We start from the raw sequence: 24,985 nt of genomic DNA, 5'->3' as shown, positions 1-24,985 counted from the left end.
GTTTTTAAAATGTAATATAATATATATATATATATGTACACGTGAATATTTTTATGATCTTATATTTTTTGAATTTCCGTAGTGACCCTTGCTCTTCAATTCATTATTATCATTATAATAATTCCTATTTTCCATATCGCCTTCTTCTGATACATCAAATTCATCATCATTATCATCATAATCGTATTCATCTTCTATTTGTTTAGCGTCACCAATCATTTCATCATCCTGTTCATTTGTTTGTTGATCTTTTTGCTTTTGTTCATCTTCGTCATTTAATTGTTCCCCCTCTTGAGAATCATTTTGTTCCTCTTCGCTCGTATGAAATATATCTATCCATGATGTTAGATATAACAGAATTTCGTTAAAACGTTTCAACGTGTTTATGCAATAATTATTATCTACATTATATATATATGGATAATCAAATTTTTTATAATAAAAGAAATGTTGTACGCTTGTTGATTTTACGTGATTTTTTTTATTGGCGTGTTCATCTAAAAACATGAACAAACAGGAACGTTTGAAAAAAGATATGTCAAAAAAATATTTCTCTTTATTCATTAAAAAGACATAATTTTTAAATATATCTTTTAAAGGGAATAAGGGAACAAATTTATCATTAAAAATATGAGAGAATTTTATTTCATTTAATTTAGCATATACATAGTTATCATCTTGTATATTATTATAATTTGTTTTTCTATATGATTCATTTTTATCAAACAACAAGCTCCTAAATAAATTATTATTTTCATCATTATGAGTTATATTATAATCATTGTTATATGTATTCAAAAAGTTATATAAAAACATGGAGCTTTCATTGTCTAAACATATAACATACATATGTTTAATATTAAAATAAAATAACATTAACATAATAATTCTTAAAATGATTTTTTTATTTTCTAAATAATTTTCTTTATAATTTATATGAGGACATATTACAAAACTTTGTGTCAAGTAAGAAATTTTATCACAAATATTTCGTACACTTACTTGTATATTATTATCATGAGCACTTAAAACCAATATACCTTTTTTGGTTTCAATATTTAATTCATTAATACTAGGAAATTTTTTTTTGTCATTATCCATATCACATTTATTTGTTGAAAGATTAATAACAATTGATTTATTTTCTTCTTTGAAAAAATTAAAATCATTAATTTTAGGGATACATATATATGAAAAATTATTTTGAATATGTTCTAAAATATTATTATTATTATTATTATTATTATTGTTATTATTATCACAATTATTATCATTTTGTTTGTTTTTATTTTCTTTGTTGTCATTTAAATTTTTGTCATTATCATCAGAATCATTTTTATCTTTTCCTTTTTTTTTTATTCCTTTTACAAACTTATTCATTGTGTCGTATAGCTCCGAACAGCTGTATTGATAAAAATTTATATTTTTTATTTTAAAATTGTTTAAGAATTTATTTTTATCTATTATTTCAAATATGTTAAAATTTTTTAAATCTTCATAGTTTTTCTTCAATAAATTAAGTCTTTGATTGGCATCAATAATTTCTTGAACATTTTGCATGGATAATACTTGATCAATTTTTTCAAGTTGTTCTAAAGATAAATTATTATTATCTGATTCATTGCTAACACTTTTATTATTTGTGGAAAAATGATCATCATCATGATCATCATCATTATAAATATCACTATCCTTATCATCGTTATTATTATTTTTACCATTTGTAACATCATCATTTAATGATTCTTCATTATCATTATCTTCATACACCACTGAAACATGCTTATTTATTTCTTTCGTTTTTACCTTTTTTTCCTGCTTTAAATTATGAATAGCTGTCTTATAACTTTTCAAATACTTATATTTTAAAAAAATAACATTTCTATATATTTCATTTTTTAAAAAATGTAATTCCTTTTCTGTAATCGAATTAATCATATCTTTATCAATATTTACAAAATATCTACCAACACTATCGTCTATATATAAATTTTCTTCACCCTTAGATCTATTTATTTGTGTTTCAAGAAATAAACTTATTTTATTATATTGATTATCTGATTCGTCTTCATTATTTATATTTTTTAATTCATTCTTTAATAACAAATTTAATATGTCATAATTTAAATTACATAAATTTAATATATTATTTTCTTTAAATCTTTCAATTCTTTTTATTTCATCTCTCATGGATGAATTTTCATCCTTTTCCTTTTCAGGAGTCTCATCCTCCTGAACTGTGTTTTTAAGAAAATAATCTGGTATTAAATTAGTATTTTTTTCGTTTTTATAAATATCATTTGATTTCTCATTTGTTTTATTATTATATATTTTTTCTTTTCCTTCATCTTCCTTTTTTTTTATTTCTTCTCTCTTTTTCAATTCTTCTTTCCTTTTTTGTTCTTCCTTCTTTCTCTTATGACTTTCTTCTTCATACTCATAAATAATTTCATTTAAAATGTCTTCATATTCATTATTCCTACTCTTTTCTAAATAATTGTAATGATCGTCTTGTATATCGTATAGTCTGTTCCTTTCTACATTATTCGGGATTTTTTTTATCCTTAAATTGTAATAAGTTTTTCTACTACTATCATGGATGAATAAATTGCAAAAGTAAAATAAGCAATGCACATTTTTCATTAAAAAAAAAAAAAAAAAAAAATAGCTAGCTTTCACCAAAATTAAAAAATTGTGTAACAAAAAAAATAAAATAATAATAAATAAATAAATAAATAAATATATATATATATATATATATATGTAACATTAAATATTTAGTGTTATCACTTTAAAGGAATATACATTTATATATGTAATACAAATAGAAATATATTTTACATTGAATATGTAAATTTTTTATTTTATAGAATTATGGCTTTTTATTAATAATTCTGAATTGTTCAGGAAAAAAAACGAAATAAAAAATAAAAAAAAAAAAAAAAAAAAAAAAAAAAAAAAAACACATTATATATATATGTGCAATTTATGGCTAACTATTATGTGTCACATAATAATATATATTATGATAAACGAATTTAATAGAAACCTTTAGAAAACATTTATCCTATAAGATATGATATATGCCATAAATATATAAATATATATATATATATATATATATATTTATTTATTTATATTTGATTCATTTAAATTTATTTTTTTTATTTGAATGTTTTTGTTATGAAGGATAGATGCATATATAATAATATATATTTATATTTTGATTATTTTTCATTTCAAGATGGTTCTATTTTGCAATGATAAATTCTTTAAAATATATCAACGAAATATTATTAAAGAAGCAATTAAAAAGTAGGCATATTTTCAAAAAAGGTCTTTTAAATTATTCCAGCTATAGTATTACAATTGTAGATAGGTTAGAAAATACTAAGATTAAAAAGGTATATGGGAAAGTGTCAAAAAAAGAAAGAGCACAAGAAAAGGAAAAAGGGAACATTTCCGAAGAAGCAGATAACCCTTTGATAAAAAGGAATTTTGATTTATACAAAGAGAATAAAGAAAAGTCTATATTTTATGAAAGTGAAAGAATTATAAAATGTACAAGTGGCTCAGGTGGTAATGGTCATATGAGTTTCAAAAAATACAAAAGGAAAGTTTTTGGATCTTTAGGTATACCTAATGGGGGTAAAGGAGGAAATGGTGGAAGTATATACATATGTTATACAAATGGAAAGGATAATATAAAAAAAAAATCCAAGAGGAATAAAATCCAAACTGCTTATAGTAATAAAGATAAATATATATATATTAATAATTTGAATGAACTTTCTACATCTCTTTATGCTACTGATGGAGAAAATGGAAAGGCTAATCAATTGAGAGGGAGGAATGGCAAAAGCATTTTTATTTATTTGAATAAAATATGTCATGTGTATGAACTTTTTTCGGACGATAAGGATATAAATAATTGTGATGATAATATAAATATGTGTGATGATAATAATAATAATTGTGATGATAATAATAATAATTGTGATGATAATATAAATATGTGTGATGATAATAATAATAATTGTGATGATAATATAAATAATTGTGATGATAATATAAATAATTGTGATGATAATATAAATAATTGTGATGATAATATAAATAATTGTGAGGATAATATAAATAATTGTGATGATAATATAAATAATTGTGATGATAATATAAATAATTGTGATGATAATATAAATAATTGTGATGATAATATAAATAATTGTGATGATAATATAAATAATTGTGATGATAATATAAATAATTGTGAGGATAATATAAATAATTGTGAGGATAATATAAATAATTGTGATGATAATATAAATAATTGTGATGATAATATAAATAATCGTGATGATAATAACATAAATTGTAACACATTCAATGATGTATTAAAAAAAAATGATTGTCACATAAAGAAAGAATATAATTATTTTTCAAATTATGAAAAGAATGTGTATAATGTATTAAAAAAAAATGATCCTGTTTATATCAAACGAAATAATCATATATTAAAAGAAATTATGAATATAGATAAAAAGGTAAGAAAACAAAGATTTATAGGTATATTGAGTGAGAATAACAATTGTATATTACTAGCTAAAGGAGGAGAAGGTGGGAAAGGAAATAATATGAATAATACATTTTCATATGAAAATGGAAAAAAAGGTCAAGTTACATATATTAAAATAGTTTATAAATGTATAAGTGATATTTGTATTATTGGATATGAACAGTCAGGTAAATCTAGTATTCTCTCATTAATAACTCAGAAAATTGAGACCGCTAATAATTTATATATATTAAAAAAAATATATTTTGCTGATATGTATCAAATATCTGTGGCTGATTTTTTTAATAACGATAAGCAAATAAAAGAAGACAAAAGTGTACGTCTAAACGAAGAAAATAAAAACATGCCTTCATTTTATATAAATGAAAATATCTTCGGCTTTTTGGGATTAACACACCTTTTGGTTATTGTTCTGGATATGAGCTACGATTTGATAAGGCAATTTAAAACTATCAGGTATAAAAAATAAGATATATATTGTATAAATATTAATAAGGATATAAATGACAATATATATATATATATATATATATATATATATATATATATATATATATAATGCAACATTCATTTTGATTTTTTTTTTTTTTTTTTTTTTTTTTTTTTTTTGTGTTTTGCAGGAATCAATTAAAGAGGAAGGACGAACAAATTTATAGGAAACCATACATTGTGGTCATAAACAAATGTGATGTTAATTTTAAAGAAAAAATTAAAGACACAGAAAAAGCTTATAACGAAATAAAAATGTATGATAATGATGATGTTCCTATTTTTTTTCTGAGTGCAAAATATGGCATAGGAATAAATGAATTTGTTAACGGTTTAAGGAGCTCTATAATTAAATTAAAGAAAAACGGTACCTCGGTTTTATGATAAAATATATATATTTGATAAGAGTGCACAAATACATACATACATACATACATATATACATATGTATATATGTATATATTTATATTTATGTGTGTTTATATATATATATAATATATTATTTCATATTGTTATATTTTATTTTTTTATTTTCAATTTCAAAAACAAGAAAAAAAAAAATGTTCGTGCTATTTTGCACTTTTTTTTTATGAAATAGTTAAACATTTATGTCAATATAAATGAATACTATGAATTATATATTTATATAAAAAAAAAAAAAAAAAAATCTATGAAATGTGAAAAATGTATGATAAATAAAAAATGTCTATTTTTTATTTTTACGTTGTATGACCTATTTTAGGTTCATAAATAAATTAGTGTATATTTGAAAAAATAGAATAATACAAATTTTTTTTTTTTTTTTTTTTTTTGTTATGAGTTTAATCATACTTCAATTTATCATAATATATATATATAAATATATGTATATGTCTTTATTTATTTATTTATTTATTTTAATTTATGATTTTATTTCGTCATTTCATTTGTTGATTTTATTTTTCATGTGATGATATTTGTTTGGATTATTAAAAGTATTTTGGTTGTTAATTTTAACATATTGATTGTCATTTAATAAGTTCATAAAAGAGTTATTATTGTTTTGTTTATTTTTGATTAAGGATGAGAATTTGATAGGATCCTTATGATGAGAAAATTCATCATCTACATAATTTTTCTTTTCATATAAATTGATATTTGTATTAAAAAGATGATTTGTATTATTTTTAAAAAATTGATTATTTTTATTTTCTGAATAAATATTTTTTATTTTACATATTTTTTTATTAAAACTTATATGTTCAATATCGTTTGTAAATATTTTATTATTTTTTTCAAGATTATTGTTGAAATTTTTTTTTTCTGGATGATAATTTTTTTCATCTTTAAGATTTATGGATAGATTATCTAAATATTTTTTTTCAGAATTATTTTTGTTATTTTTAATTAATGATGGATAAGATATATTATTATATTCATGTTCGATTGGAATATTTTGCTCTTGTTCATTATATCTATTTAATACTGCTCCTTTTTTTGATAATTCATTTTTATCATCATTGTATAAATTACAATTGTTGTATGTGTGGAAATGATTATATATATCATAGTTATACGAATCATTATTATTATTATGAAGAAAATGGTTACTCTTGTCGTTATTATTATGAAGCACGAGGTTACTCTTGTCATTATTATTATTATTATTATCGTTGTTGTTATTGAGAATGTTATTTTCATCCATTAAATTATCCTTTTTATTTATATTATTTATGTGACGTATCTCATAACTTTCATCACTATATTCATCACCAATGTTGTGTCCATTGTTCATATTATGATTGTTTAAGGTAAAATTATTTATATTATTAATTTGTTCGTCATATATAATATTATTTTGCGGTGACATTATATTATCTTTATCCTTCATATTATTATAAGGAATATATAGATTATTAACAAATGAGTTCGATGAGTGTACACATTCCTCTGATTTGTTGAGATTTGAGAATATTTTGTCATCATTCTTATATATAACATCATTTTCATTTTTTTTTATTTTTTGTTCATATATATAATTACTATTATTATCATATTTATTACTATAAAAAATATTTATATCATTATTTTTTACAGGTTCGTATGATGAATATTGTTCTTTTTTAAATATACTATTTTGATCATTATTCTTTTTTGGATTATTCATTATAAGATTAAGGCTAGGATTAAATGTGTTAAAGTTTATATTTGATACATTATTATTATAATTATGTGTATAATAACAAAAAGGTTTTTCTCCTACATGTTCGATATTTATATTGTTATTATCACGTTCGACATTTGTCGAGTCGTTATTATTACTATTATACATATATATATCTTTAATATCATCCAAATTATTTATATCCACATTATAATGTTTCATATTATTCTTAATAGAAGTTGTCGTAGTAGTTGTTGTAGTACTACCATTATTATTGCTCTCTAGAGGATTTGAATTATTATTTATATAAGTAATATTCTTAACACAATTATTATTATCTGTATCATTAATATCTATATTAATAGATCTACTATTAGGTATATAAAGGTTTTCATCATTTACCTGTGCAATATTAGTGAATATAACATTATAATCATAATTATTAATGTTTCCATAATTCTTCTGATTTATGACATTTTTTGTATTATAAATTTCCTCTTCATATTCGTCTCCATATTTTATGCTTCTGTTTTTAGAACTATCATAATAATAGATACTATTATTTATTAAATTATTATTATTATCACCATAATTATCACCATCATTATTATTATAAGAAGATATTTTATAATTATTATATTCATTTTTTTCCTTTTTTTTTTTTATATTATCCTTTAGATGTATATTATTAATATTGTTCTCATCAACATTATTGTTTATATCCTTGTCAAAGATGAAATATTTATCATTATTATTATCATTATTATTATCATTATTATTATCATTATTATTATCATTATTATTATCATTATTATTATCATTATAATTATGGATGTTATTATTTTTTCTTTTATTAATTTTTTTTATCATATCATGTTTAACATCATTTTTATCTTCGATATTTATATAATCTTGATCTATTGTCTTTTCAATCATTTCAATAATTTTTTTTTCATCATTAAAAATATCTTCTTGTGGTAAATTATTATGTGAGGATATATAATTGGATTCTGTCATAATATTATCACCATATTGATTATTTAACATATAATAATTATTATCATCATCATCATCATCATTGTTGTTGTTATTATTATCATCATCATCATCATTGTTGTTATAATTTATTTCATTTTGATTAATATTTTCTTGGTTACTATTCTTTGCCTTGAAAAACCGTTCTGTCTTATATCTTGTATTATTTGTTGTACCACTTAATATAGGTAAAGTACTTTCTCCTGTCTTATATCTTGTATTATTTGTTGTACCACTTAATATAGGTAAAGTACTTTCTCCTGTCTTATATCTTATATTATTTGTTGTACCACTTAATATGGGTAAAGTACTTTGTCCTGTCTTATAATCTGCATTCATATACCTGTTACAATTTTCATTATAAAATTGTATATTTCTATCTTCATAACTATCTAGCTTGTTATTAGGTTCGAATGTTTCCATAGATTTATTTGTGTGATGTCTATTTATAACATTCTTAGTTTTATATATTTTGTTCATTTTATTTTTCCTGTTTATATTAACATTTGTTACATCTATGGGATCTATATCAGGGATGAAGTTTATTTCAGTATTGTGTAATAATTGTAGTGTTTGTTTAGTAGTATTTTTTTTATTATTATCATAAGTAAAATTATTATGAATAGGATTATCTTCAGGGATAATATAATTATTTATATACCCCTTATGAATATTATTACCATCACCATTATCAATATAATAATAATTATTTACATTATTATTTATATTATTTATATTATTATTTATATTATTTATATTATTATTTATATTATTTATATTATTATTTATATTATTTATATTATTATTTTCAATATGTCCGTTATCTTTATTCTGTTCAGTCTTATTATTGACATGAATATCTACATCATTATTTATATCATCAAAAAAGGATTCATACTTTTTCTTTTTAATTTTATATTTTTTTATTAAAGTATATATGTTTAAAATAGGAGATACGACATTTGTTGCACCTGTAGTATTATCTTGTTTATACCTATTTAATAAAGTACGTTTTTCAAAATGAACATTCCAAATATTATAATGTTGATCATCATTTATAAATTCATCATGGTCATTTTTAATTATGTCATCATTATTTATAATATTATCATTACATTTTTTATTTATTTTTATCATATTTGTAAAAATATCTTTTATTTTATTGTATCTTTTAGTATTTACAGGTGACAATTCCACATCTATATGATATAATGTATTAAGGAATTGTATTTGTTTATTTTGGTTTCTATCATCATAAGATTGGATATTATTAGAACCCCGATTTTGAAAAATATTATTATTAATAATATAATCATAATTTTTGTTATGTTGAATATTTTTATTTATTTCTTTTAAGGGACATTCTTCCTTCTCTTCTTCTTCTTCTTCTATCCATTTTGATTTATCGTTTTCTTTATTATTTTTTTCAAATATGGTTTCTATACTTTTTTGAATATATGATGGTAAATTATGTATATTTTGATAAGTGAGTTCTAATTTGTTATCACTAATATTATTACTATTATAATTATTATTATTATTATTATTACTATTACTATTACTATTACTATTATTACTATTGTTACTATTTATGTTATTTATTTTTTTCTTGCTAATGTTGTCTTGTTTTATATCACGTTTGTTCTGGCTATCCCTTATGTTTAACAAATATATATCTTTTTTTATTTCTTCCTTATCATTTCTAAAGGTTGTGTTACTCATATATAGGGATCCATTTTGTTGTTGTATATGATTATTACAAGATGTGGATATAATATTATCATAAATTGGTTGGATGCTTTGTTTTGTATCTTCATTATCATAATATTCGTCTTCCACATAAAGTTCGGTAAAAAATTCTGTGTTATAAATAAAATCGAGATGATTTTTCAGATGAATATTTTCTTTTTGGAAAATCCGACAATTATCAGGGGTTTTATATTTCTTATGTTGAATATGTGTTCTATGTAAATTATTATTTGGTATATACAATTTATAATATTTATTAAATGGTTCAGCCATTAATAAGTTTTGTAATTTCTTATATCCAAAATGTAAACTATTTAATTCTTTTTTAAATTGAAGTATAAATTGTTGTTTTAATTGTGCAAGTACCAATCCGTTTGTTTTATGATCAACTAGTAATGATATTATTTCTAATACCTCTTCTAATGTTTCGCATATATCATAATTTAAATTTCTAATTTTAGGATATAAATCATCAGCACTTTTTTCACATGCAGATACTGGTAATAATATACGTTGCGAATAAACAAAAATTCCTTTATGTATAGCTAGCTGTACTAAATGGATAATATCACCTAATCGTTTAGAATGAAAATGTTTAATTTCTTCTTTTAATTTTGCCGCAAAAGCATATCTACCACCATTAAACATATAAGATTTGAGTTTTTTATTTGATGAAGAGCAAAATATGCATTCGTTATTATTATTATTGTAACTATTATTGTAATTATCTTCATATTGGCCATTATTATTGTAGGGATAAAGAATGTTATTATGATTCTCATCACTTTGAAGATTCTCACGAGTTTGAAGATTTTCACCACTTTGAAGATTCTCACGAGTTTGAAGATTCTCACCACTTTGAAGATTCTCACCACTTTGAAGATTCTCACCACTTTGAAGATTCTCACCATTTTGAAGATTGTCACCCCTTTGAAGATTGTCACCATTTTGAAGATTGTCACCATTTTGAAGATTGTCACCCCTTTGAAGATTGTCACCCCTTTGAAGATTGTCACCCCTTTGAAGATTGTCACCCCTTTGAAGATTTTGACCCCTTTGAAGATTCTCACCCCTTGTAGGGGTATCCTCTTTCATATCTTCACTTTTCTTGTCTCCCTTTCTATATTGCATCATTTTGATAGCAAAATTATTTAGTAAGTACCAATCCTTTTTACTAAATGTGTCATTCAAATTATGACTATCGACAAATCCCTGAAACCACTCTGGTTCTTCATTTAAATAAATAACACAACCAATTTCTCCTTTGACTCTTACTTCTATTTGTATATTACACAAACTTGTAATTTGTCGAAGTATAAAGGCAATTTCAGCTGCTGACCAGAAATTATAATTTATATATATTTTCATTTGGTTAGCTACATCACCTAGATATGATTTAATTCCTTCTTGATATAAAAATAAAACAGATTTATAAAAATAATATTTTATTTTAAAAAGAAAACATTCAATATCTAAAGATTCTTTTTTTATAATTAACAAAACTTTTTTTAACCAAGTATTTTCAATAATAGGTTCAATAATATATTTATCATTACAGAATGAATTATTTTTAATTAATTCTATATAATTATTATCACTATCTATATTACTATTGTTAAGAAATGGGAAATTATCTTTTTTTTTGTTATTTTCATTTATATCATCCATCTCGTCTATACTGTTGGTATAATTAAAACAATCTGTATTAATACTCATATCCTTTCTATTGTTCATATGATTCCCGTTCTTTGCATCCACCACATTATATATATTACTCATATTGTTGACATTGTTTAGGTTATATCCACCACCATTATTAGTAGCAAGTGTGTTGATATTTTTAATATCATTCATTATATTAGTACAGTTCATATTATTTAACAACTTGTCTTTAACAATTCTGTTATTAGCTTCATTCTTTATCTTGATCATATTATTAACTCCTTTATTATTATTGTTATAATAAATAGCCCATGTTAAGCCACCTTTACGAAAAGTACCTAAACTTTTTAAATTATTGAAAAGATACGACGTGGAGATATGAGATTTTTTCAAGGCGTTAATAATTCTGGGGTCTTCATTTAGTAAGTTAATATCTCTATCAAGTATTTCTTTTATTTGTTTAATATAAATTTTATCATCGATATTTAGACAGGCACTACATAAATTGAGGCTAAAATTTTTGGTATTCTTCCTTTTTTTATTATTGCAAATGGATGTTTTCATATTAATATTATTATTATTATTATTGTTGTTGTTATTATTATTATTATTATTGTTATTATTATTATTATTATTGTTATTATTATTATTATTATTGTTGTTGTTGTTATTATTAGATGATACTATATCATTCATATGATTAAATTGGTTATTAATAACACCATTCCTATAATTTATAATACTTTTGTCATTCAATTTTGAAGATATGTGTGAATTAATTCTAACCTTTTTATATTTTTTCTTAACATTAAACATTGTATTCATATTACCTTCATTCTTAATATCGCCAAAAGAATGATAATAATTATCATTACTATTTATATTATATTGAATATTTTTATTATCATGATAGTCTTGACTTTTTACAAAATTTGTATTATTAAGAATATCTTTTTTGTTGTTAAAAAGGTTATTATCATATTCATTTATTTTTTTATTATTACAATTATTGATTGATGTATTTTTATAAAATGGATAAATATTACTATTATTATTATTATTATTATTATTATTATATTGATTTGTTGTGTTGTATTTTTTATAACCATGATGATAATTGTTGATATTATTATCATTATTATTATCATTATTATTATCATTATTATTATTAGATATATATATTTCCTGGTTCGAATTATACATTTTTGCTGTTTCATTTTTATACATTTTGTTTCCAGATATCAGGGTCATTTTCTTATTCATGTTAAATTCTACAACATCATTATTTTTATTCTTTTTTAAATTATAAACATTGTCATCTTTATCATTATTAAATAAATGTTTAAATATAACATTTTTGTAATTTTTCTTTTTGTTAACTTCCTGTAAATTTTCAACAGCACTCAAAGGTTTATCATGAACAATTTTATATGTATTTATATTATTATTATTATCCTTCATATATATATCATTCATATGTTCATTTTTTAAAGAATCATTATGAACATTTTCGATCGTTCTAATATTATCATCTTCTACACACTTATTTTTTAATATGGTGTTTTTTTTTTTCTCTGCTATTACATCATGTTCATTCATGGATTTGTAAAAATTATGTTTGCTTTCTTTTTTTTTATTTAATATAGACATATCATTATTTACATTTAAAGGGCCTACTTTTTGATCTTCTCTTTCTACATATATACTTGTCAATTTATTTTTTTTTTTATTGAATGAAGAATTTATTTTATCATTTGTTAAGTTTATGTCATTTTTTTGTAAAACAAAATTTTTATTTCTTTTTATTGTATCATTAGTATTAATAAATCCTTGATTATTATGTTGTGATGTATGATAGAAGGAGGATTTATTTTTTTTTATAAATATAGAATTGTTATTTTCATCATCTAATAACATTATATTATTTTCATGTGTATCACGATACGAATCTACATCATCATTTACAATAAAATTTTCATAACAATAATTATTATATGTTCCTTTTTGTATCTCCATTTTGTTTAAAGATATATCAGGATTATGTCCTTCATTTATGTAATTATAAACAGGTTCGACGTTATAATCAAAAGAAATATTGTTATGTGAATAATTATAATCATTATTTGATTTATCATTTTTTTCATGGATATTATTTATATCATTATTTTTATGAATGTGTGGTTTATTATGGATACTTGAACTTTTGTTATAAGTATTTGTTAAATATATAGACTTGGTATTATTATTATTATTATTATTATTATTGTTATATTTTTTTTTTATTTGACCATCATTTATATATGTCTCATCAGCTTTTAACAACATATCATTATATTTTACATCCTTTTTATTAAATCTTTTCATTATACAACTTTTATTCATGTTATTATCATTCATATTATTTATTTGTTTTCTATTAATATAATCTGCAACATGTGATATATAATTTTTGTCATATTTATTATAATTATTATTATTATTATTATTACTTATGTTATAGTTTCTTTTTTTCTCTTCCTCTTCCTTTTCACGTTCTTGTAAATCATAACGAACATCCTTCATGCACGTCTTGTTCTCTTTTTCAAAAACCATAATGAATTGTATAAATTTTTAAATTGTTTATATAAGAATAGAATTACACAAAAAAAAAAAATAAAAATAAAAATGGACATACATAAATAAATAAATAAATAAATAAATAAATATATATATATATATATATATATATATATGTTTGTATGTGTGTTTGTATATTTATATATTCATTTATTCTTAAATACAACAAATTCTATTCTATATACATAAACAAAACGGTTAACACATATGATAAGCTATTTATTTTTTCTTTTTTTCGGATATAGCACAAATAAAGAGTTACAAATGTTTTAATAAAATGGGTTTTTTAAAATATAATAGCAAAACAAAAAAAACAAAAAAAAAAAAAAAAAGACAAAAAAAAAAAAATTGGAAACAAGAACTATGAACAACAAAAAAAAAAAAATTGGAAACAAGAACTATGAACAACAAAAAAAAAAAAAGAGAGATGTATGTATATATTTATATGTAACATATAATGATATTATATATATATATATATATATCTATATATATATTTATATATGTATGCCTTTTGCATATCATTCGTCAGAATTAATTTGTTTTTCTTCTTGTACCTTTGTACAATTTATAAACACAAAAAAAAAAAAAATTAAATTAATAGGATATATATTCCTGCTCTCATAATATTTAATAAAAAATATACATAATGTTTATCTTTTTATATTTATATTAATTATATATAAACAATATGTTTATTGTGATAGTAATTGCATAGTCACATATATATAGATATATACATATATTTTTTTTTTGTTTCATATAATAATTGGTAAATATATATAATATATATATATATATATATATATATGTAGATAAAAAAAGACATTTTTTTTATGAACATACAAAAATTTAAAAAACGGGATTTAGAAATTATAAAAAATAAATATATACAGAAACAGAATATATCACACAAAAAAAAAAAAAAAACAAAAAAAAAATTACAAAATGAAAATATTAATACGAACTTTTATTCATTATGATATATTATACGAAATGAAGAATAGACTTATTCTATATAGGTATATAATATATAAAATAAATAAATAAATAAATAAATAAATATAAATATATATATATATATATATTTTAATATATGTAAGTTATATATGATACTCATTTTATTCGTTTTTATTTATAAATTTTTTTTTTTATTCATTCTTAATATTTTCTTCGCTCTTTGATGTATAAATTTATCAGAAAAAAAAAAAAAAAAAAAAAAAAAAAAAAAAATTATAAATTATATGTATATATGTATGTAAGAGTGTATTAGTATTAATTAAATTTATGATATATATAATACACACATATACATAAGATCTATATATATATATATATATAATCATATTTAATATTAATCAATACATATATACGTATGCTTGTATATATATATATATATGTTTTTTTTTTTTTTCTTTTAAACCATATTACAACAAAAAAAATATTATTATTTTCTAATATAACGAGCTCTGTTCATTTTAAAAATAAAGCCCATAATTTTTTACAATAAGAAAAAAAAAAAAAAAAAAAAAAAAAAAAAAGACAAAATATAAAAGATAAAAGATAAAATATAAAAAATAAAATACAATGGATGTATAAACAAAAGACAAAATATTATTTATGTATACATCTCAAGTTAAAAAAAAAAAAAAAAAAAAATGAAAAAAGGGAATATATTATAAATATATATTTATAAACGGATATTCATCATTTATGACAAAAAAAAAAAAAAAAAAAATTACAAACTTAAGATTATGTATATTATAATGTGTCATGTGATTATTTATACAAAAAAGGATGCTAATATTTAGACAAATTAAATAAAGACACAATATTAACAAAAAAATAAATTACATATATATATATTATATATATATATATATATATATATATATAAGGATATTATTTTACAAAAACATAAAATAAAACAATTGTATAAACAATATTGTAATTATATATATAATTACATATATAAATAAATTATTTACAAACCCTTCTTTTTTATTTATATTTATTCTGTTTCAATAAAGGGAGTATGTATTTTAATTAATAGAAATTATGGTGGTATACAACAAAAAAAAAAAAAAATAAATAAAAATAATAATGAAATAATAAAATGTATATTCCATATTTTTTTTCATACATGTATATTTAAATAAAAGGGAAATAAGTACAAAAACAGTGTAAGTATGTAACTTTTTTTTTTTTTTTTTATTTATCTTTACGCACACACTTGCATGTACAAAAGACCTAATGTATTATTATTATGTATATATATATATATATATATATAATATATATATATTTTTTTTTTTTTTTTTCAAATCATATTTATATACTATTTTCTTAAGGTGATACATAAATATATATGTTTTGTGTTACTATATAGGAAATTATCAAATTATTACAAAGTAAAGAAATATATATAAAGGAATACAATAAAATACAAAATAATAAAAGAAAAAAAAAAAAATAAAGGAATAAAAAAATAATTATATCGTCCCGATTATTTTACTTATTTTTTTCACATTCTCTTAAAAATTATATACACTTAAAAAAAAAGAAAAGGAAAAAGAAATAAGAGATATATTTACATGTAAAAGGTACACACATTATATATACAAATATAACCGACATTATATATATATATATAATATATATAATATATATATATATTTTATATTACGGGAATATTATACATATATAATAATATATATATATGTGATATAATAAGGAGACTTATTTAAAAGAAGAATTCATAATTTGACATATATGAATATAAAAAATTCTGATTTTTTATAATAACATTATTATATTATATTATTCTTTTTTATTTTTTATTTTTTCTTTTTTATTTTGTGTTTGTCATTTTTTTTCTTCTTTTTTTATATTATGTATTATATTAGGGAGAGCGCTTAATATACACATAGACAGAAAAAAAAAAAAAAAAAAAATTAAGAAATGAATGAATATATAATATTAAGGATATATAATTAAGTGCATTAATTCAAAATAAAATAAGAAAATATAAAATAAATATAAATATATGAATATATAAAATAAATAAATATGTATAAACACATATAAAAAATATTATATATATATAATATAATATATTATAATATTTATATTATATTGTTATGAACTTCTATCATATAATAAAGAAAAAACATTTATATGTGTAATAATTTAAAAAAAAAAATTTTAAGCCTTAAAAAATATATATATAATATATATAATAATATATAATATATATATATATAGTACATATTTTTATTCATTATTAAGATAATCTTAATATAATAAATTCGATATTTTAAAAATAAAGAAAATTATATATATATATATAATATATATACATAAATATTTACGCATGTATTATATATTACTTTTACACATATATTATATATATATATATAATATATATATATATATATATATATATTTGCTTTAATTTAAAGGAATTTCTCAACTATTAAAAAAAAAATATATATTTATATATATTATAAGATATTTATTTTTAGATGTATTTTATTATTAAGGTATAAAATAAATAAATATATATATATATATATATATATATATATATTTACATAATTTAATTATGTATATATTTTTTTGAGTTTTTATTTGATTTGTAATATATATATATATATATATATTTATTTATTTATTCATCTTTGTTTACTTTATGAATTTATAAACCTTTGAAATTATGAATTTACCAGACATTTCCCCTTGTTACATTTAAAAGTAAGTGGGAATAAGGACATTCGAAAGAATTTACATATATATATATATAATCATACATATGTTTTTATCCTTGTGTAACCATGAATTCCGTACACAATTATAATGAGTATTTGTATAACAACAATGAGACGGACAATGCAGATATTTCCAGAGATAATAATAATAATATAAGTAGTAATAATAACACTAATTATTTCGATACACGTGAAAAAAGAAACGATTCTTTAAATAATACGAATGATAATTCTCTTTATAGAAGCAAGGTAAGTTTAAAATCTGAAGACAATAGATACGTACAGAACAACTTTCAAGTTAATTATGATATTATGGATGGTCGAGATAGAATAGAAGATGTAAATAATAGTAGTAAAAATTATACCGACATTATTATGAATAATATAAATAATATGAATAATATGAATAATATGAATAATATAAATAATATGAATAATATGAATAATATGAATAATATGAATAATATGAATAATATGAATAATATAAATAATATGAATAATATAAATAATATGAATAATATAAATAATATAAATAATATGAATAATAATTATAAGAATATGCTAGGTAATAACAACAACAATAATAACAACTTGAATTATTGTCACGTTATTAATGTCGGAAGTAATAACCCGTATGATAATAACATCGAAATAAATGATCATAATAATAATTCAGTCATTTTATACAAACCCATAGATATGAGTCTTATTTACAAAACATATGATAAGAATGGTATGATATATTGTAAAAGAATTAAATTTTATTTAAAAAACGAAAGAGAACATGATTATACAGATTTTTTAATTATAAAAATTAATAGTTTAAAAGGTCCTGGCGGAAAACCTTATATGAGACTAGAACTCTCTGATGATAAGAAAGAATTTTTTTTTTATTATCTTGATTTATATGAAGAGAATTATGAGAAGATAAAGAAGGAACAGAAGCTAGTTATAAATTTTAACTTATTTCCGTTTAAATTTATTGATTTATTAGAAGAATGTATTTTAGAAAATGATAATTGTGAACACATGGACGATCAACGACTAAATGCGGTTTTGATTTTTACAGACGGGAGTTTAAGGGATAACAACGGTAATAATAATAATATTAATATTAATAGTATTAATAATAATAATATTGTTAATAATAACATTGTTAATAATAATAATAATTGTAATGGTTATAATTTAAGCGAGGAGTGTAGTGGGACAGGAGATCAGAAGAGAAATAATTTTGAAACACATAAAAATTTAGATTATCATAATTCATATTATTATAACGATAAAAGATTCTCATGTAATAAAGGAAATATATGTGATGGGAGTGCAATTCTTAACCTTGTAGAAATTAATCAATTTAAGGAATTAACTCATTTATCTTTAGTTCTTAAAAAAGGTGATAATACAAATGTAATTACACATCTTTGTAATAATATCACATATGTAAAAGAATATAATAAAGAAATTATAAACAAATTAAATGATGAGCTTGTTAAAAATAATAAATGTAATATAGATATAAAGAATTTTCAAAAGACAATAGAACAATTAGAAAATAAGATGAATATTTTAAAAACTAATTTTAATAATACATTAAATAATGATATTAACAATTTAAAAGAAACTCATCAGAAATTAATTATAGAAAACGAAGAAAGATATAATTTACAAAATGATGAATTGAAAAAACTTGTAGACAATTTTAAAAATAAATGTAATGAATTACATGAAATGAATGAAACACAAGAAACTACAATTTTCCATCTTAATAATAAAATAAAAAATTTAAAAAATGAATTAGAAGAAAAAAATTTTAATTTATTAAAAATTATAAAAGAAAAAGAATCTATAACATCTGAAAAAGAAAAACTCGAAAAATATAAAAGTACATTTACTCTTGAATTTAATGATCTAAAAAATAAATATGAAAAAGCATGTGAAAGTAATTTGTCAAATAATTCAAGTTTTGAAAGTATCAAATTATCAAACACAAATTTAGAAACAGAATTAAAAAAATATAAAGAAAGAAATTTTAAACTAGAAAATGAAATTAATATAGCTATAGATGAAATTAATAAAGGTAATGATATTATTACAAAATTACAAACACAATTAAAAAAGATCAAAGATAAATTAAAAAGTAAAACATTAGAACATGATAACTTGCAAAAAATTAATACACAAAATGAAAAACAAATTACCCAACTAAATAATGAACTCAAAAATTTTAAGGATACAATAGACCAACAAAATGTTGCACAAGATAATTTAAAAAAAGAAAATGACATGTTGAAAAAAAAATATGACGAGTTGCTTAAGGAGTTGAACATATCACGCGAGGGTAAAATGAATATATAAATATATAACGTATACATATATATTTATATATATATATATATATATATATATATATATATATATTTTATTTACTTTTGGTACTATAGTAAATTTGAGGCTTAATAAAGAAATAACAAACAACAACCTCGATATATATAACACAAAATTGAATCCTATGGCACCCACACCAAACGTTTTATCGGGTAATGTGTAATATTTCGATCTCATACAAAATGTATCGAACAAATTAAAAAAATAATTATCTCCACATATATATATATATATATATATATATATATATTTATTTATTTATGTGCCCCTTGCCAGGTGTCAATTTTCGTGTCGATACAAATCTTCTTGATAAGGATTTGTTTACCAAATTAAAGGCCAACTTAAAAAATTCGTCCATCCCGAATAACGTTCCGGGGTACACATTGGATAGGTACATAAAATAAAATAAAATATATACATATATATATATATATATATACATATATGTATTTACTTTTTTATTTGTTCATTCACTTTTGTAGTAATATGAACCAGATGAATTTAATGAACGGAAAGATTGATACGCTAGGTATTAGATAAAAAAAAAAAAAAAAAAAAAAAAAAAAAAAAAAAAAAAAAATGTATATATATATATATATATATATATATATATATCAACCCATTTTTAAACTAAATATTTTTCATTTTATAGATATTAACGATCGATATAACAAACCTGTGAAATTCATTCCTCCAGGAATTTAAGCAGATTATAATTTTCAATAGTATACACACAATTATATATATATATATATATATATTTATGTATATTTATATTTATATATATATTTATGTTTATATAATTATTTCTTTATCTTGTAGATTTAATCTTCTTTTTTTTGGTCTTATTAATTTTATTATATGATATATTATTTTATTATATTTTTTTGAGTGTACTTTTTGTGTAAAATTCATATATACGTTTATCATAATTAACATTTAACATATTATTTATTTTTTTAATTTTTTTAAATATTACATACATATATGTATATATATATAAATGTGTACAAATCGGCACAAATCATATGAAAGAAAAAAAATTATCAATATGGTATGTATGTATATATATATATATATATATATATATATATTTATTTATTTATATTTATATTTATATTTATTTATATTTATTTATTTATTTATTTAATTAAAAAAAAAAAAAAAAAATAATGAATGTCCAAGGAACATCTCATTAATAGGACAAATAAAATATTCACGTATGCATGGAAAAAAAAATAAAAAAAAATATAATAATTTTGAGGAAGAAAATAAATTGAATAGTAATTTTTATAGATACATAATTATATCTTTAAAATAGGTATTGATATACTACATCTCATATATATCCTAATAATCTGTCGATATATTTGTAAAAGCATTCATGTCTTTCTCATTCTTCATTTGATTATTTATTTATTATTTATAACATATTTATAACATATTTATGATATATTTCCTTTTTTTTTTTTATTATTTTCTTCATTTTTACATACCACCTGGGAAGCCTTACTCAGAATTGTTGCGAGTACCATAAAGAACAAGACATTTTTACTTTTTTTGAAAAAGGTCATACATTTTTGTTTATCGTTTAAGGATACCTTGTCGAGAATGTAATATAAATACATTATATTAAACGTCGAGAAGATGTAGTAGGAAAAATGCATATCGAAAAGATATGATGATAGATATAAAAAAAGAAGCATATTCAGAGATAATACTTTTGAATATTTTAATGTATTTTTATCCCATTTGATAGCTAGCGATTTAAGTTTTAATCTTATATCATCTTTTTTATCTTGATGAGCATATATTGTATCATATATAATAGTTAAAAAGGATAATGGTAAGAAGCCAACAATTATGGGAATTATATTATTTATTAAATTAATATTTATACTTGCCGATATAAAATAACCTAAATTAAATGTAAGGGATAAGTATACTTGAGCATAATATGTTAAACGTTTAAATAAAGGATATGTAAAAATGAAGAAAGTTGAATATAACCCAGTATAAATTGTTGAAGAATTAAATTGAAAAAGTGTTAAAAGAGAAAGTGTTCCGTGTATACAAGCATATATTATAGCTTTATGTACACTTATATTTTTATTAGCTATGGGTCTATTTTTTGTTCTTTCAACTTCTTTATCGAAATTTTTATCTAATAAATCATTAATAATACATCCAGTAATTCTTGTATTTATACTACCAAATAAAAATAAACCTATATTTTTTAGTATATGTTGTATTTCATTCATATTAAGAATATTATTATTTATTAATAAATTGTTCATATCATAAGTTAAAAAATAACCATAAAGTGATGAATAAAATAATAAATATATTCCAGCTGGTATATGTAATCTAGATAATATGATATAATTTTTTATATTAAATATTAACATATCTCTTAATTTGTTTTGAAGACACATTTTGCTATTATAAATATCATCTTTATTATTATTATTATTATTATTATTATTATTGTCATCATTATGATCATTATTGTGCTTATATTTTTGTAAATTTTTTATTGGATCGTACAATTCTTTGTTCTTATTTTTTGTATGTTTATCTATATACTCTGAATAATAACACCTTTGTAATGTTATCATTTTATGTTCATACAATTTTAAATTATTCTTATAATTTAAAAATTTATTATCATCATAAATATTATATGGCTCATAAGAAATATTAAATACATTACCTTTTATTTTATATGCCTTACAAGTAAAATGCTTTTTATTAAATAAAAAATAACGTTCCCTTTCCCCCTCCTCTTCCTCCTTATTATTATTATTATTGTTGCATATATTATAATGTGTATTATTAATATTATTGTGGCTCCTCAATTTTATTCTTTTGAACGTACAGTAATTGTAGTACCCACATATAGGTTCCTCATTTTTTATTCTTTTATTATTTGGAAGAATGTAAAAGCTTGTTTGTTTTTTTTCATATTTTTTTAAATTTTTAAAAAAATGTTGCAAATATGGTTTTTGCATTAATGAGGAGTGAACATAAAAGCATATAAGAGAAATTTATAAATATTAAAAAAAATGAATATATATATAAATCAATAAATATATGAATATATATAAATATATATATATATATATATATGTATATTATGAAAAAATAATATATAACTACATTTTCATATATCTACATTTTATATCATATAATTGTTAACATTTTTACATATATTTAATAATATTTGTTACATTTATATATTTTCAAAAATTCTTATGAATACATATTTTGTGTATTATAATATATATATGTTGTCTTATATATATATATATATTTTTATTTATTTATTTATTATTTTTTTTTTTATATTATCCCTTGATTCCTTTAAATACAAACACATATAGTTGTATATCTCAAAAAATTAAAATTGTGGAACCATTAAAAAAAAAGAAACATCACATGAAGATATACAATATATTCTGTAATAATATGTAAACAAAAAAATAAAATAAAAAAAATAAAATAAAATAAAATAATAATAATAAAAGAATATAAATGAAAATAAGCGAAATGATCTTAAGTCATATAATATAAATAAATTATATTTTTAAAATATAAATTTTGATCTTTAACAAATTATCGAGTGTAAAAAAAAAATAATGTGAACACAGAATAATAAAAATAGTCATATATCACAATATATATATTATATATATACAATATATTATATATTATATATGTAAATCATATAATATTTAATAAGAGGAGATATATAAAAAATAACTGAGGAATTATAAATATATTTTTTTTTTTTTTTTTCTAACTTTGAAAATAAAAATAAATAGAAACAGAAATTGATATATATATTATTATATATATATTATTATATATATATTATTATATATATATTATTATATATGTATTATATGTATATATTATAATTATATAATAATTATGTCTCTTAAATTTTATAATTTATTTCATATTTTTTATATTTTTTTTTATTGTAGTTATTTATATATATATACTCCCTGATATATGGTATATTATTTCATATATGTAAATTTTTTTTTTTCTTTTTTTATGGCGCATTACATTGTATTTTTTTTTGATTTATTAGTAAGAAAAATAAAGAGTATAAATTGTTTTATTATATATGTGAAATGTATATATTTTTTTATTGAATACTTTGAATACATTTTGTAAGAGCATATAATATATAAATAAATAAAAAAAAAAAAAAATATATATATATATATATATATATATATATATTATATATATATGTATATTTTGTATGAAGATATTTTTTTATTTTTTTATTTTTTATTTTTTATTTTTTTTATTTTTTAATTTTTTTATATTTCATTTTTTTTTTATGTTTATATATTTATGTGTTTATATTTTTATTTCCATATTTTATATGTGGCACATGAAAGTAATATTATAAAAGAAGAGAGAATCGAAATAGCTGTTTTGTTTCAATTTTTTCTTGTAACAAGATATTATTTGAGAACATCATAAGATATACATTTATATTGTATGTACATAGATATACTTATATTTTTTTATCATTTATTT

At 19.1% G+C, this 24,985-nt stretch overlaps 5 protein-coding genes across 5 annotated transcripts; 2 read left to right on the top strand and 3 right to left on the bottom strand.

Moving 5' to 3' along the window:
• Positions 1-51: 51 nt before the first annotated feature.
• Positions 52-2,643, bottom strand: PF3D7_0607900 (conserved Plasmodium protein, unknown function; the record flags this gene model as incomplete). Its single annotated transcript, XM_960976.1, has 1 exon — positions 52-2,643. One exon carries the CDS (start codon positions 2,641-2,643, stop codon positions 52-54), a length of 2,592 nt encoding a protein of 863 aa, XP_966069.1.
• Positions 2,644-3,260: 617 nt separating this feature from the next.
• PF3D7_0607800 (GTP-binding protein, putative) lies at positions 3,261-5,449 on the top strand (the record flags this gene model as incomplete). Its single annotated transcript, XM_960975.1, has 2 exons — positions 3,261-5,032; positions 5,197-5,449. The coding sequence occupies 2 exons, from the start codon at positions 3,261-3,263 to the stop codon at positions 5,447-5,449; spliced, it is 2,025 nt and encodes a 674-aa protein (XP_966068.1).
• Positions 5,450-5,987: 538 nt separating this feature from the next.
• Positions 5,988-14,246, bottom strand: PF3D7_0607700 (conserved Plasmodium protein, unknown function; the record flags this gene model as incomplete). Its single annotated transcript, XM_960974.1, has 1 exon — positions 5,988-14,246. The coding sequence occupies one exon, from the start codon at positions 14,244-14,246 to the stop codon at positions 5,988-5,990; it is 8,259 nt and encodes a 2,752-aa protein (XP_966067.1).
• Positions 14,247-18,103: 3,857 nt separating this feature from the next.
• Positions 18,104-21,130, top strand: PF3D7_0607600 (spindle assembly abnormal protein 6, putative; the record flags this gene model as incomplete). Its single annotated transcript, XM_960973.2, has 5 exons — positions 18,104-20,378; positions 20,482-20,577; positions 20,702-20,816; positions 20,908-20,954; positions 21,078-21,130. The coding sequence occupies 5 exons, from the start codon at positions 18,104-18,106 to the stop codon at positions 21,128-21,130; spliced, it is 2,586 nt and encodes an 861-aa protein (XP_966066.2).
• Positions 21,131-21,870: 740 nt separating this feature from the next.
• PF3D7_0607500 (4-hydroxybenzoate polyprenyltransferase, putative) lies at positions 21,871-23,436 on the bottom strand (the record flags this gene model as incomplete). Its single annotated transcript, XM_960972.1, has 1 exon — positions 21,871-23,436. One exon carries the CDS (start codon positions 23,434-23,436, stop codon positions 21,871-21,873), a length of 1,566 nt encoding a protein of 521 aa, XP_966065.1.
• Between the last annotated feature and the right edge of the window lie 1,549 nt (positions 23,437-24,985).

Source organism: Plasmodium falciparum (assembly GCF_000002765.6).
Source record: "Plasmodium falciparum 3D7 genome assembly, chromosome: 6".
In the NCBI taxonomy this organism is placed as follows: domain Eukaryota; phylum Apicomplexa; class Aconoidasida; order Haemosporida; family Plasmodiidae; genus Plasmodium; species Plasmodium falciparum.
This window is presented reverse-complemented; position numbering and strand designations above follow the sequence as displayed.